The following is a 14,582-nucleotide window of genomic DNA, read 5'->3' on the forward strand; positions in this document are numbered from 1 at the left end:
TCCCCATCCCCCATCCCCCCAGCCTCGGCCATGCCTGTTTTCACTCCTGAAACCAGCATTAGCTATACTACGTTTTTTTTCTTTCCTGTAGTGCCCCTTGATCGTTCGCCGTTCTCACCGAAACCATGCCCCCCCGATCCTTGTACACTACAAGCAAGGCTCAGCAGGATTGTTACATGTCGTGGCGTCTTGCCCACCCCTACTAGCTCCAGGAGACAAGGCCGAATGGATGTGGAGAGAAGGGAGGATCTTTTTAGCTTTTTGGATTTTGCTTGTGATGTTACGTTGAGGAGGGAGATCGCTGACTAGGATATGTTTCTGTGTTTGTTTGACTGTCTCGGCTCTCGATCATAATAAAACTCTCCTTATGACTACGTGTACCTGGATGTGGGAATAAGCATTGCAGTAGCCTTGCAATCTCCATTTGGAGTTGCATTGACAGATTATCATACTGTTGCATGTCTCATTCCAAGTGACAGCGCAACGTGGTGCAAGGTGGTATCCCGGTGTAGAATACGTAACTATATCACCACGCATCTGTCGTTTACACAACAACTACTACCGTACCGGTACTTGACAGAGTTCAAGGCGACTTACAAGGGACCCATCCCCAACTCCATTACCGTAAATCATCCCTAATGTCGATCATTGAACCCATTCCCATCCCCACACTCAAACTTTCAAACTCTGGCTTGAATCGGCCAAAAAATATCTGATAGTTAGTTAGTAGGTTGGGCACTTTGACGTCTCGCCTTGTCTCAATCTCGGCCAATCAACGATCTAACCGCGCCTTATCAATCCTCGTCCAGCTGTGCTCTTGTTCTGTACATACAGTAAAAGCCCTTCACCTTCGGCCGGCTCCGCCAGGGACAGCGGAGTCAACCCGCGGTGGCGCCGCTGCAAGCCAGACTCTGACCTTTCGCTTTTAGGAGTACTACGTCGTGGTACAGTGAAAGCTAGATAGAGTACGTAGCTAGGAATAAAAAAAAAGGAGGCTGAAAATTAGAGGCTGTATTAGACCTAGCCCAGCCCTGTAACGTCTTTGCAACTGCCAAATCCTGCATCGTCTTTCACAATGGCTTCACTAGCACCCTCGGCATATCCTGGATGTGAGGGTCACTCTCGACTCCCTACTCCTTTATCATTGACTAACAGAAGTGGTAGTTTGACACTTTTCAGGTGAATACTCGTTTTAATCTCGGTCTCTTTGGACCATATTCAGTACGTACCCAAACTCCAGAGGTCTGTCCTAATGTCCAATGCTAAACCGAAACGCCTTGCTTTCTTTCTAACGTAACCGTTTCCGTATGCTGTTGTGTTGCGTTGCCTGCGTTACATAATACAAGATGATGATGGTGATGATGATACTAGCCTTTTCATCAAGCTAAACTCCCAAACTTAATCCCACAGTAGTCCCGAATCCGAATATGACACACACTCACCACCATTAGGCTAACAAGGCCGGCCAACTTCACCAACCCCTACCCACGCAATTCATGACAGCCCCTTGCAAACTTGATCCAAATCCCTGATTCCCATCATCTCAGCCCAGTTCAACCCAGTCCAGTCCGAGCACAAACGCCTTCACATGTCAATCGCCGAACATCCCTGCACATCAAAACATGATCCACTCCACCTCCACTCCGGGTCCCCCGATGCATTTGGTCCAGTTGAACGGTCCGCGTTGATCCCCGGTCCTGGTCCCCAACATCAACGGCTCTTCTCCCGCCCAATCTTGGGCCCACAACTTCTCCAGCACCTCCAGAGCCGCCAAGTTGTTCATGTAACCAGAACGGAACATGATATCACGACACTTGGACCGCACCATGTTTTGCTGTAATTCGTTGACGCACTCGCAGCCCGCAACGAAAAGGGGCCAGAGTAGAAACTTCTCGGCGCTACTTCCTGTATCTAGGTTCGTCGCGTAATAGACCACCTGGCTGACAAGGCTCTGGATACTCTGGTGGCCTGAAGGTAGCGATGGGCTCACTAGTCGCTCCGTGTATAACAGGGCGGCATAGCGGAAAGCCTCGGAGAGTGATTCCAGGTCTCGTAGTTGACTCTGTGTACAGGGCTCAGGAAGTGAGGCGCTGACCCTGGGAGCATCGAAGTTCCAATTTTGTAGAGCCAGTCGTGCTTCTTTCCACTCATGCCAAAACAAGGAGCGACCTTCTTCGTAGGACGTGGCCGGGGCTGGGGCACTTGTTGGCGCAGTGGTTCGGTCCTCATTGACTCCCGTATTTGATCGCCCATCACCGAGACCATGGCTAGTGGCATTGCTCATGTCCCCTATCTGATCGTTCACATTAAACCCTGTGAGAGATTCTCGCCGAGCGTGACCTAGTGGGGAGATGTAAGACAAGGACGGAGATCGCTCAGGCACTTCCTGAGCTCTATATGCGGCAGCTGCTTTTCGTACGGAACGATTCTGAGACAGTAAATTCAGGCGTCCGAGTCTGCTAATGGTTTTGAAGAGCTCGCGGTCACACCCCACCAGGTTCTCGGCTCCGACAGGCAAGAGTTGAGAGTCTGACACCCCACTGAAACCGGGATACACTTGGGACTCGCGCTCGTTGATGCTGGCAGAGATGGCGTCAAAGTAGTTGAAAATAGCCTCCATCCAGGCAGAATTGCTAGATGTTGCAAGATGCTGAGTTCGAAGAGCAAGAATCTTGCTGACACCAGCAAACTGAGTATGGAATTTGGCGATACCGGACTCAACCATGCGGTAATGACATAGTAGAAGGATCGTAGCAAGGACTGAATCGTGAATTGCTTTAGTCCGGTCGTTTAGTTGCTCGTTTAATAGGTGCACAGCCAGGTTACGGTGTTGGTATTCCTCGGCGAGGGACAGGTCGTCGGGCTGAGTGTCTGCCATGGCTTCGGCGGCATGTTTGTCAGCCATCAACTTCTCAGAAAGATCTCGTGTATCACGTCCGAGACTCAGTTTCCTCTTCATGCGGAGATTGCAGGATGCAAGAGCACAAATTGCATGGCTCAAACTCTGGCTGTTTACAGCTAGTCGCAGAATATGGTCTCGAAATGGGTTGTGTGGCCCGTCGATAAAGACCATGGAGGGACACATGATATTCTCGTAGTAATCCATGAAAAAGGGCATCTTGGAGATGAGGTCCTGGCTCACATGAACAGAATGGTTTTCGGAAGCGGTCGGCCACCCCGAGGGAGCAAAGTCCGAATGATGAGATTTAACATCTTCATCTTGCATCGATGGAGACTGCCAGGAGATCGGCATCGAGCTGTAGCTGGCGCCATATGTATCGACTTCAGGCACGCCTGCGCACGTTAGAACCAAAGGAAGTCATTGGTTCCATCTGGGCTTACCGAATGAATCACAATCCCGAACCATCCTATTGCCCATTTGCGAGTCAAAGGTGTCGGTATGCGAGTGAAGGCTGGAGCTCATTTCTGAAGGAGCATGGGCGAGACTGGGGCATGAGGTCGGGGCGAAGGTCCTTGCGTGTTCGGCGTAGAGGGATGCTGGGGGGCTCTGAGGGCCAGGAGAGCTAGTGCCGGTTGTATAGCTGTCGTACATGTAGGACGGGCTGTGGACATAAGAGACGTCGTCTCTAGTATAAGACTGGCTCATAGGCGAAACATAGCCAACGTCGGGAGTAAGGGGATCGATAGAAGATGAGAGGTTCTCTGTGACAAGAGGCACCGGGAATCGATGCAGATTGTGTGCTGTTTCTTGAGCGGGAGAATAGTTGACCGAACCCCAGTTTCCTTGGTGGATAGGGGCTGCATGCTCAGGATGGGGGATAGAGAGGTAGTCGTATCCAGCCATGGCAAATGGTGTTGTAGGTGCAGAAGCGACTTGTGTCACTGCAGGAATATCAATGGGACCTTGGCGCATACGGCTGACTTCATCTTCCGTCCCTGAACGAGCAATGGCAGAGCTTCTTGATGATGTAGTCGAGTGCTTCCTAGGTTCACGAGTAACAGGAGGAGCTTTGGCAATGGGCAGAGACAAGCCACGAAGCTTGCCTCGACTGGCCACGCCAACTCCCCAAGTAAGTTGTGTTTTATAACCAGAACATTCACTGCCAACCTCGAGACACTGAGAGCAGTATGGTCTTCTACGGTCACACTTGATGTTCTTCTTGGAGCAAGAGAAACAATCATCAGAAGCGCCACCAGCAGGAGCACGTCTTCTGCGCTTTCGTACTGCAGAGGGATCTTTGACCGTGACGGTCGGTTGTGACATGGCGGCTGTCATGTTCGTGAAGTTGAAGGGGTGAAGTGTGTGTAAGAGGTGGATGGGTGTGTTAAAGAGAGTTGTCGAGGTAAAGGTATATATGTAACCAAGTTGAGTCAAGTTAATGTGTATGTTGACAAGAGTCGAGGTGAAGTTGGTGGTGGAGTAGTGGTATAGTTAAAGACTTTGGATATAAGGAACTCATAAGAGTATAGACAACAGGGAGATCTTAGAAACGGTGGAAGCACGATGTTAAAGTATGAATGAAGTCTTCAGGAACGGGGTATGAATATGGAAGTGGCGCTCTAGGACGGTATAAGGCAAGATGAAGACCAGATAGAAGAGGCGAGGGGTGTTCCGAGACCGAGGGTATCGCCCAGTACTTGAGAACAGCAACAAGACCCTGAAGCCGCGGCAGGGATCATGATGGGGAGCAGTGCAGTCGAGGGGTGCAGGGAGAGTGAGGGGTGTGGGTGAAGGTCATTACAAGGAGTGGTAGCGTGAAATAGCGTAGTGATGTACCTACAGCAGATAGGCACGTTTAAGATCGAGAGAGCGGGACGTCTGATGAGAGACGGGAGTGGAGAGAGGGGGATGGATGGGGGATGGACGACTCCCATGCTGCCATGCCATGATGGGGGCACCGTTAGCCCTGGCTTGTCTTTGCTGTGGCTCTGGCTCTGGCTCTGGCTCTGGCACTGGCGTTGGCATCATCATCCCAAACCCAAGCAAGCGTGTCTTTTTTGCGATGATCAGCGGGGGATCCTTGGATGCCATCTCCATTTCGGCCGAGGTAGACTAGAGGAGCAGAATAGGTTAACCAGTGACAACCACACACAGAAGGGATTCCCCTGGCAATAAGAAAATGGTTTCAGTCTCAACGGACCCAGTCCAATCTCAATCTCTCTCTCGGTGTGTCTTGGCCGGTGCTGGCGGTGATGTATGTCTATAGTAGATAGCGGCAGCGCGGGCCTCCTCCATACTACGTACGTCAAGGTACGGCGTTGTTTGGAGAATGAGGAAGAGAAAATATGGAGAGACGACGACCTGAGGAACCAAGGAAAACCTCACTCACAATGACGGGAAGATGGAGGGGAGGGGCGGGATCGAAGATTGCGTGGGCGTGGCTACTCGCTACTGTACGAAATGGTAAGTGCAATTGCAACCAAACAAGTTGGTTACGGTTAAGATACCTTGTTCGTCGTATGGAATGTGAGCAGTCGTAAGTATCTATCTCTAGCCCCAGGAAAGTGGTTCATTCTTTGCCTGCAGACCCTGTAAGTCTTTGGGGTAAGCCAGTCCAGCAAGCACTCGCCCCAAGTTGGATGGATAGAACCTCCCATCGTTCGGCGGCCTACGGGGGGTTAAGCCCCCCCCGGCTTGACCTCCATGAGCGGTTTAGTGGCCGTCGGTATAGCGCTGCGAGGCACCCCTAGCGCTGTTCATACACCGGTATAACTGCCCTTGGCCGTTCCCACACTACCTGGGGGTTCTGATTTGGCCAGCCCATGTTCATCGAGTCCGTCCCTTGTTGAGCAAGGTCTCACTCGCTCTCTTCCGCCCGAGTTCCCCCCCAACTCTCGGATCTTGGGCAGATTGGACTCACGAAACTCTTATTCTGTACTGTAATCGTCGTCGCGGACAAGGGAGGACTCGAGACGAGGTTGAAAATCTAGGCCAAGTTCGGCAAAGAGTGCAGCGAGCGCCAAGTCGGGGACGATTGCGCAAAGGGAATAGAGCCTCAAAGCATAAAAGCCGCCGGTAATAACTAGAGATGAGTTAAGATTGATGCGTGAATATCCAAGATTTGCAAGGGAACCCAGGTAATGTGGGAGAATTGGGCAAGTTTTGTTCCTCTGTGTGGCTTGTCACGTAGCATCCTCTCGTCTAGATGAAAACCCGCCTGGAGCCGACGTGCCAACGGTATACGGCCGAAGGACACCTGAGGCTCAATACAGTCTTGTAAACTCTGTAAGGAGCTTTGTTCCGGCATAGGTCTATGCTTCCAGTCTAGATAGCTCATCATACATGACACAACGGGCTGGCAGAGTGACGGTTTGGGGCTAAGATCAAGAAGGAACCTGCATACTGACACTGACACCGTAGATAGTCTGGTGCGCAAATAGTTTGACGCTATGGGAGCAGAAGAAAATTTCGAAGAACTCAGGGGAAAAAGAGGCTTCAAATTCAATCTGTCCAAGCTTTTTTGCACCTTTCTGTTGTACAAGTCAGTTCAGACTGTAGACTGGAGGTAAGATACTTATCTCTCAGACACTCTCGGAATCGCCGACGAGTGCTGCGATAAGTCAACTTCTCCCACTGTCACTGGTTGTCACTACCTAGGTATACACTACAGCAGACAGTACTCCGTACTAGACGAACGATGCTGTAGCTCTTGGCAGTTGTCGATCACATAGCATCGACAGATGCAGGTTCGAAATGGTTCCTGACGACAACAAGATAAGATATCCGTTATCATATCCGTAATGGAAACAAAAGATCTTTATTGCGTGCGAGCTAGGTACCTATCTCAAGCGACAAAAGAGCCAAGACAGGCCAGGATGCACCAGACAAGGAGACTTGCATACAGACATCCTGGATCCATGTAGCGACAAGGGTGACAAAACCGCCGCCGGGTGCACCTTAAAATCATCCGCTGCATTTGCATTTGCAGTTGCAGTTCCATATCCACAACCGTAGGCGCTAAAGCGATCCACTCCCGGGGCTCCGTACGCACCCTTGACCGTGGTCAGGTCAGGTCCTTTTGCAACGTGACAGCCCAATCAGAAATGCCCATTCCTTCGTCTTAACCATCTCCATCTCCACTGAAGACAACCTCATCCACTCCCCATGCATCCATTATCGACAGCTTAACCACTCGCGCTGTGACAAAACAAAATCTCCCCGCCTCTCAGAAGCAAAAGGGCCAAGCAGCCTGGGGTTGCCAAGGCTCACAATTAATCCTGCTAGCTGCGTGCGTTAGCCACCTAAGTAGGTCGCTGCCTCCTTACAGTGGCTAGAGTGGAGAGGAAGGCAGACGAGGAGGAGGAGGAGCAGCAACAGCAACAGCAGCAGCAGACGATAGAAGCATCAGTCAATCTTGAAATCACCTCGGTTCGAGCTCGCTTGCGCTTGCAACCGTGGATGGATCTTGTAAGGCCAACCGTGCCGGCATTTCATTGTGCAAATCTGTTAAGAACAGGGGCCCTATTGCCTACAACAGCACGACACAGATGCTAACATTCATCTGGCAACAACGCCGTCATGAAAGATATTATCCAGAGGCTTCAGAGCCAGCCTTTCTTGCAGTTTTGCCAGGTTGGCGACGTCGAACCTCGAAACGAGTATCCGCTCGAGTCCTACCTCCGCGTTTGCTGGCCGCCTTCCACTTCATCTTACTCCGTACCACATATCTTCAATTGCCCTGGCTGCCCGAGACCAAGCTGGTGAGAAGCAGTGGAACCAACGAATCTATCACCCCGCAGGATCACACGCAAGACAACCGCGCACAGCACATGGCAAACCGTGGCCCAGGATGGATGACATGAACAGGGCTGATTACCCCCATGCTTTGAGACAATCAGGACATCCCTCACTGATAACTGGACAATCACAGCCATGTCGGAAACATACAGATTTGATCCGACTGCTCGGTTTATCTGACCATTGTCAACTCACGCCATGAATATGATGACGAGCAACTCGAATGGCGGCAATACCACGGATTGGGACATTGCGGTACATGTCTCTTAGCGGTTGATCCTGAGACCAATTAGTCACGACAAGGCTAATCACCCAGTTGCTTAGCGGTCAACCGTGGCGGCGCCTCAGAAGCAGTTTAGGCTTGTCAGAGCTTCTATGCATTCTTCCACCAGACTTCTTCAGCCATGTCACACAGACTAGACAGACTAGTTAGGCGCTGTCTAACTTCAACCGTCATGGTCCATGCAGTCGACAGCCCTTGCTGGTTCCCCCCACTCGACCCTCTCTCGTGCTGAATTGCGCCCGTCCACTTACATCATTTATGGACTCACAACTTCGGAGACAATTTATCTGCTGTGCAAGTCTGTTTACTTGGCTCGCCAGCATCTTCCATTTGGTCTAGAATTGCGATATGATTCCTTCTCAATTTACGGATAGAGCCCGAGACCATCAAGTCCCAGAGGAAGTATCAGTCTCACAGAGCTTGATGACCCACGCCTCCTCGGCCGAGAAACCCGAGGGTTTCAAGGACAGGAGGATGGAATGCCGGGTGTAGAATCACAGCACATTCTCAATCTTCACAAGACTCAACAAAGTTTGTGTTACTGCTAAATATTCCCATTACATACAAATGGGTTTCGAACTTCCAAGATTTCACACTTCAGCGATTCCAAGAAAGTGGTTGCTTGCATGCAAGAGATGGATGCTACCCTCGCACAGAGCGCAGCCAGCCACACACACCTATGCACGCCGCTCTCGTCATCTGGAACCACTTCAACACCACTACGCACAGCGCTGTCCTTAGCCATTTGCAACGGTTGCCATCATCGCCCTGTCTAGTAACACGTATCCATGCGAAGCACTTTTCAAAAGTATCCAGTGTCCAGCTATCAGGGATCGTATGCTCTGCACTGTCACATCACACCACCATGAGATTTAAACTGCCTTGCACCAGTTATCGTGAAGTGTGAAGCATTGCTCTCCACCACATCCGAATGTGCTTCACCATGCATGTCTGCAAATTCGACGAAGCAACCCTCCCTAGATTTCGAAGCTTTAAGCGTCGCAGCCACATTTCTAGAACTTCAACATCCCACCCACCGACCCTATCACTCCTTACGTACGTTTATGGTCGCAGTTGGCCTAACCGCGGGGGTTATCAGAAGCCTTGCTCGACGCCTTGGCGGCTTGACAATAGTCCCCTGGTTGGTGGTACGCATCACATCACACAGCAAGGACAGAAGACTGCATAGGCATTCTTTCGGTTAGGCACTCCAGCCGTTTCGCCGTTACTACTCAACCATACCATTACGCTGTGGTCATTTCTCATCGTTGCGCGGTACGGTTTAGCTTATATTGATGCCATCTGTGATCGACTCCAGTTCGGCTCCTCTATCTTCAGGGTCAGAGCCAGCTCGGTACTGCTCGAATCCAATCCGACGTTGCTCGTAAGTGTCGGCCGGTCCCGAGAGAGGACCAATCTCAAACTACACTATCAGGAGCCGATAAGGCAGTGATCATCTTGCGCAGGTCAGCTTTAGCGGCTGCATTCGTGGAGAGCTGCAGAGTTTCATCGGTGTCTACAAGAGTACCGATCCTTCGGTCAGGGATTAGGAAAATGTCCACTAAACCGGGATCAACCCGAAGGTTGGGAGCCCGAACACGACAGGGCTTGGGGCACATTCCTGGAATGCAGATGTGAAAGGAAGACTTGAGACACAAGCGGACCAAATAAAGAGTCTCCTAAACGTGATCGTCACTGATCTGTAAACTCGATACAGATGCATGAACTCTTTTCAGGCTGATCACAACTCTTTTCATCATCATTTCAAGAGTTCCTTGCACAGAGCCCTTGAACGAGAGCTGGTCCCTGCAAATCCGACCCCGACGCTTATCCTAACCCTTGAATTTTTGAAAACTCCCAAGGCTGGTTGGAAACAACACTATTAATGGAGAACTTGTTCATTGCAAAACGTCTTGACGCCGGACCTTCCGCTCACCGACAGTACTAGGCAAAACTCTTATCTTCCTCCGCTGAAAGCCAAGATTCACTGGACTTGTCCCTAAAGACACTATGTGGGCTATCAGTAACTGCTTGACATGCAATACATACAAAAAGGGTCGGATCATCAAACATGCGTTTGCAAATGTTGGCAATCGCTCGTCGTCAAGCCCTGCGAGATACCCCTGCTTCAAAACAAACGCATGGTGACAACAGTGGCTGCGACAGAGTACTGGAGCGAAGTGGTTTTTCCTCTGCGGACGACGCGGTAAAGACTACAACAATATACGGATAGGTCATAACACTTCAATGATTGAATGCCGTGACCTGGAGACGACTACCGGCGCCTCTTGTTTTGAAGCAATCAATCAACACACAAGCCAGTCAATCCAAGGTATCGACAGGGACGGTGTGCGGGGGCGGCAAGGGTCTACATTAGTAGCTATTCCGAACCAAGCTTGGTCTTGCTTCTAGCCGCATATACTAAACGATAAAATCGTGCGTTAGAAGGACCGAACGATGCTGCATGGAAGCCAAGCTAGGGTCTAAGCCTCGCACTTTGCAAAAAGCCCTCTGTTCTGCTTGTTCCAGCACAATGTACCAATCTCTCCCAGAGGGACGGGGGGGCGCTTAGAAGCAGTAACCACTCACTCACTGACAGCGAGGCATATCCATGCCAATCAGGTCTTGGTCATCACGGTCCCTGTCGCCGGCTCATCAACCTTATTCAGTCACGATGGTCTCTTTTCATTGGCTACTAATGCGATTGATTAGTGTCTCGTTTCTCATCGCTGGAAAATTAAGAAGCAGGCGCTACATTACGAAAAACTAGAGCAGTTCAAGGCCCGAGTCGAACTAGGGACCCAAGGCTGTCTCAAGCCTTTGGTCATAGTCGCATCTCATTATGATACTAGGAACAAGCTATTTTCGGTTCTAATCACCGCCTCGGTATCGTTTTACGTCTTGGCTCGCATCTGAATGTCTATTTTTTGATCGGATTCCCACTCACCCGAATTGTATACTACGCTTTGCCTGACAGCTGATAGGCATTGAATGCAAAGCAGATTAAGGTGTGCGAAAACCTCGAGGCAATCATTTTTCTTGAAGGCAGCCAAGTTGGGTACAGGCCCTTCCTTATCCTTTATTCGCGCAATCCTGCCTAATCCTTGTTGAAAACGCTCTTCGCCAATACCCGAGACACAAATGTCCGACAGGAGCTGACGGTGTCTTCACACTGCTTCAATTCAAGCCGCTTGCTTGCACAACCCCTGCCTAAGCGAGTTCCCCATGTCTGCTTCACGCGGCTATTGAGCTAGGCTAATGAGAAGTCGGTCTGCTCCCATCAACCACTAACATGATATTGCAAAAAAGATTTGTGGCAATGGGTAATTCCGCCATTCTTTATCCTGTCTTTCGGCGACTCATGGATTCTGATATCGCTTCACGAGGGAGGCAACCGACATTGACGCGTTGAGCTTCATGTCCGATTTGCCACAAGCCTGAGATGAGGTTGAATGCTACGTTGCTGGTAAGGTAATGGTGAGCGAATCAGGATTGGTCCTGAATTATACCAGGACCCGACTGCTCCGGGCGAACCACTGCTAGTTTCGATTGGGCCATTCACGTTGACTTGAAGGCTGCTAGGCTGGAGGCTTGGTCTATTTTGGTGTGGTAGGATGTCTGTCGGTTATGATCGGTCCCCTCGACTCAGGTACGCATCATGGCTACTCGTCAAGCTTTTCATGGTGCTGAGGCTTTTAGTTATCATGATAACAAAGTCTAGCAAGTTAGCCTGCCATTGACTGATTGAAACAGTTTGGGGTTTGGACAAACGGGACTGGGGTTCAAAAAGCAAATCTCACCCTAGTTTATCGTGAGCCGAGGCTCCCCTGGCCATCTGCCTGAACGGTCTAGGGCCCAAAGAGTTCATGACAACGGCTTTGATCGACATCCAGAAACCCCAAAGCCATGCAAGCAACAACAAGTCCCTGAAATCTCTCATGAAAGGATACTGAAAGTATCGTCTCCACGTCCCCAGATTTCCCCGCAAACTGGGCGGACAGCTACCGACGAGTTTTGATGTCGACTTCATTCAATCTCGTCTTCACGTGCTGGACATAGTTTATTATCACGTAATAGTATTGCTGTTTTGACTAAAAGTCGGGCCAGGGGGCATTCCCAACGCATCTAGCCAAGTTCTTTGGCAGCCACCCTTGATCTCCAACAGCCCCGACAAGAAGATGGAGAACCCTACGCGACCCCGCGTCTCTTGGTGTTGGTGTGTCATGAGATTGCCAGCGCGGGGATGGCCAGGCCAGGTACGGAGTATCCTCACGCACACAACTAACCTGTCTTTTAGGTTTCGGCTCCCGATGAACAACTTGGGCTGTTTGTCTCGGACTCTCACCGTCACTGACTTGGCTCATGCGGCTTCAACAGTCGATTCTTCTCAGGTCCCCTCATGCCGAGTATGGAAAATCGTCAAGCCGCAAAGGGCCGAGCCCTTAATAGTATGATGGTGGTTCATAGATCAGCCACACCACTCCTTTAATGCAGGACTTGGACGTTTGTAGAAGGCCATTGACGAGATTTGATGATGAAGGAGTTGATCAAGTCACCGCCAGCACATTTGCAAACACACGCATGCCCTGGTAGTCATGAACCTCGTGGGCTAGCTGCGTGATATGGCTCTCCGCTCTCATAGTGCAAAAGTTCCACTTGATTCACATAAACGACGGGTTGATATGGGTCTCGTGCGCGAACAAAGCTCCGGAAATCGTGAACGCTGATAAAGATATCCTGCCTGCAGCTTGGCTCTTTCAGTTCTACGTCGACCGTTGGAATACGGTATGCATTCCTCCAGACAAAGCGGGACGGTCATCACCATGAGAATGCTCCCCATTCGTCCCCCGCATTCCCCAGACTTTCTGTGATGGCTTGAGATGGTCTGGAGGGGCGGAGCAATTCTAACAACGGACGAAGCAACATTTCTCCACACGCAACGAAAGAGATGGGTACAGTGCATAGTTCTTAACAGCGCAGTGCCGCATGGCAAGTCACCATGCTATCGAGAGACGTGCATCGCGTTAATATCGTCGAAAACTGTCCTATCAGCTCGCTTCATGGCCCTCAGGCGGCATCGCAACACGTCTTGCTTGTCAGACAGGTGGATACCTAATTTGCGGTACGGAGTATTCAGCTGGCAATGGCATTCGAAAGCTCACTCCCTACTCCCCTATCTTTTTTTGTTCGTCGCTTGTACGTAATTCTCAAGCTGCGTCGATACACAAACCGACGAAGGGCCGGTAGCTTTGGCCATAGGGCAAAGAGGGTTGTGAAATCTCTTTACCTTTGAGTTTTCTGTCTCAAGTAATTGCAGTTTTACTTCTCGATACGGAACAGTCTCAAAAGCCAAGTGGCTAGTGGGCTTGAGTTGGACGATCTTGAACCTGCATTTATTTGGCTCCCGTCATTTCCCTTACCGCTTGGTGTTGGCGTGCGGCCGTTCTGTGTGGGGGAGGGTGGCATTGCAGACTTCTGGAAATCCGGGGAAGGCAACGCAGAAGAAGGGATGGGATGGGATGGCATATCGTGGCTATCCAAGGCAAAAGTTTCTTCACTATCTGACGGCGGAAGGCTTTCCGCTTCCTCAGTGCAGGGTCTGCAGATTGTGGCTTTTGGCCTCTCTCGGTGCGCGGTGGACGATCAGCGATCGACACGCGGTAGGCTGATGGCCAAGTCTGACGGTGGCTTGATCCAGACATCCAATCAGTCTAATGTACAGGCGAGCTCTGGAAGATGACGACACTGATGATGATGTCGTTGTGTGGCAGCTCAAGATAAGCCTTTGTCTGAGACAAGTGTGAACTGCATCAAATCTAGGGTAGGGAAAAGCGACGTCAGGCGGACATCTGAGATGGCAATGATGAGCCTCGCTCTCAGTGGTTCGACGTTTTGACTGAATCCTGGTACTTTCGGATCGAGATCTGTCAACCAATGTGGCAGATGAAACCATAGGGCGACTATGTATATCACAACTGAGATCTTTTCTTTGTTAAGAAGGATACATGATGTTGGTTACGTTGACCTTCACAAATAGATGATATCACAACCATGAGTTTCTGGCAATTATCTACAAAGCCCTCGTCAAAGGGATTGTTCACCGAAATAATGACGGCAAGACATGACCCTGTTATCTCAAGCATCCGCACGCATCACAGGTATTATCGTATTTCTGAGCTTGCTGAAGATTGTTTCTGGGCATGGCCTTCATTGATGGATGGCAGGAGGATTACCCTGAAAGCATTGTCGTTTCACTGAAATAAACGATGAACAATCGTAGGAGTGCACTATGCTGTGGTAAGCTCTTATCCGCTCCATACAATTAACTCATGATTAGAGGCATGGGATTCTACTACCACATTACCCCTAGGGTAGGATTCTTGGACAAGCTGTTCGACTAAGGGGAATCAAAAGCGCAACGTGTTGATTGGGTCTGGACCGTCGATTCAGGCTGAAAGCTTACTCTCATGATCAGATCTAAACACCGAATTTTCCTATCCGACCTGGCACCAGGCGTCGTCGGGGATCATTCGTCGCCTTTGATACTCGACCAGCGATGGGGATCATCAGATAGCCCTGTATGACATGGTTGTCACTCTG

General features: G+C 50.3%; 1 protein-coding gene across 1 annotated transcript; it reads right to left on the reverse strand.

Annotated features, from left to right (window-relative positions):
• Window positions 1-1,615: 1,615 nt before the first annotated feature.
• FTJAE_5183 (acriflavine sensitivity control ACR-2) lies at window positions 1,616-4,225 on the reverse strand (the record flags this gene model as incomplete). The annotated part of the gene is made up of 2 exons (XM_037351663.1): window positions 1,616-3,294; window positions 3,343-4,225. 2 exons carry the CDS (start codon window positions 4,223-4,225, stop codon window positions 1,616-1,618), a joined length of 2,562 nt encoding a protein of 853 aa, XP_037207680.1.
• Window positions 4,226-14,582: the final 10,357 nt, after the last annotated feature.

Source organism: Fusarium tjaetaba (assembly GCF_013396195.1).
Source record: "Fusarium tjaetaba strain NRRL 66243 chromosome Unknown NRRL66243_c0000098, whole genome shotgun sequence".
Classification (NCBI taxonomy): domain Eukaryota; kingdom Fungi; phylum Ascomycota; class Sordariomycetes; order Hypocreales; family Nectriaceae; genus Fusarium; species Fusarium tjaetaba.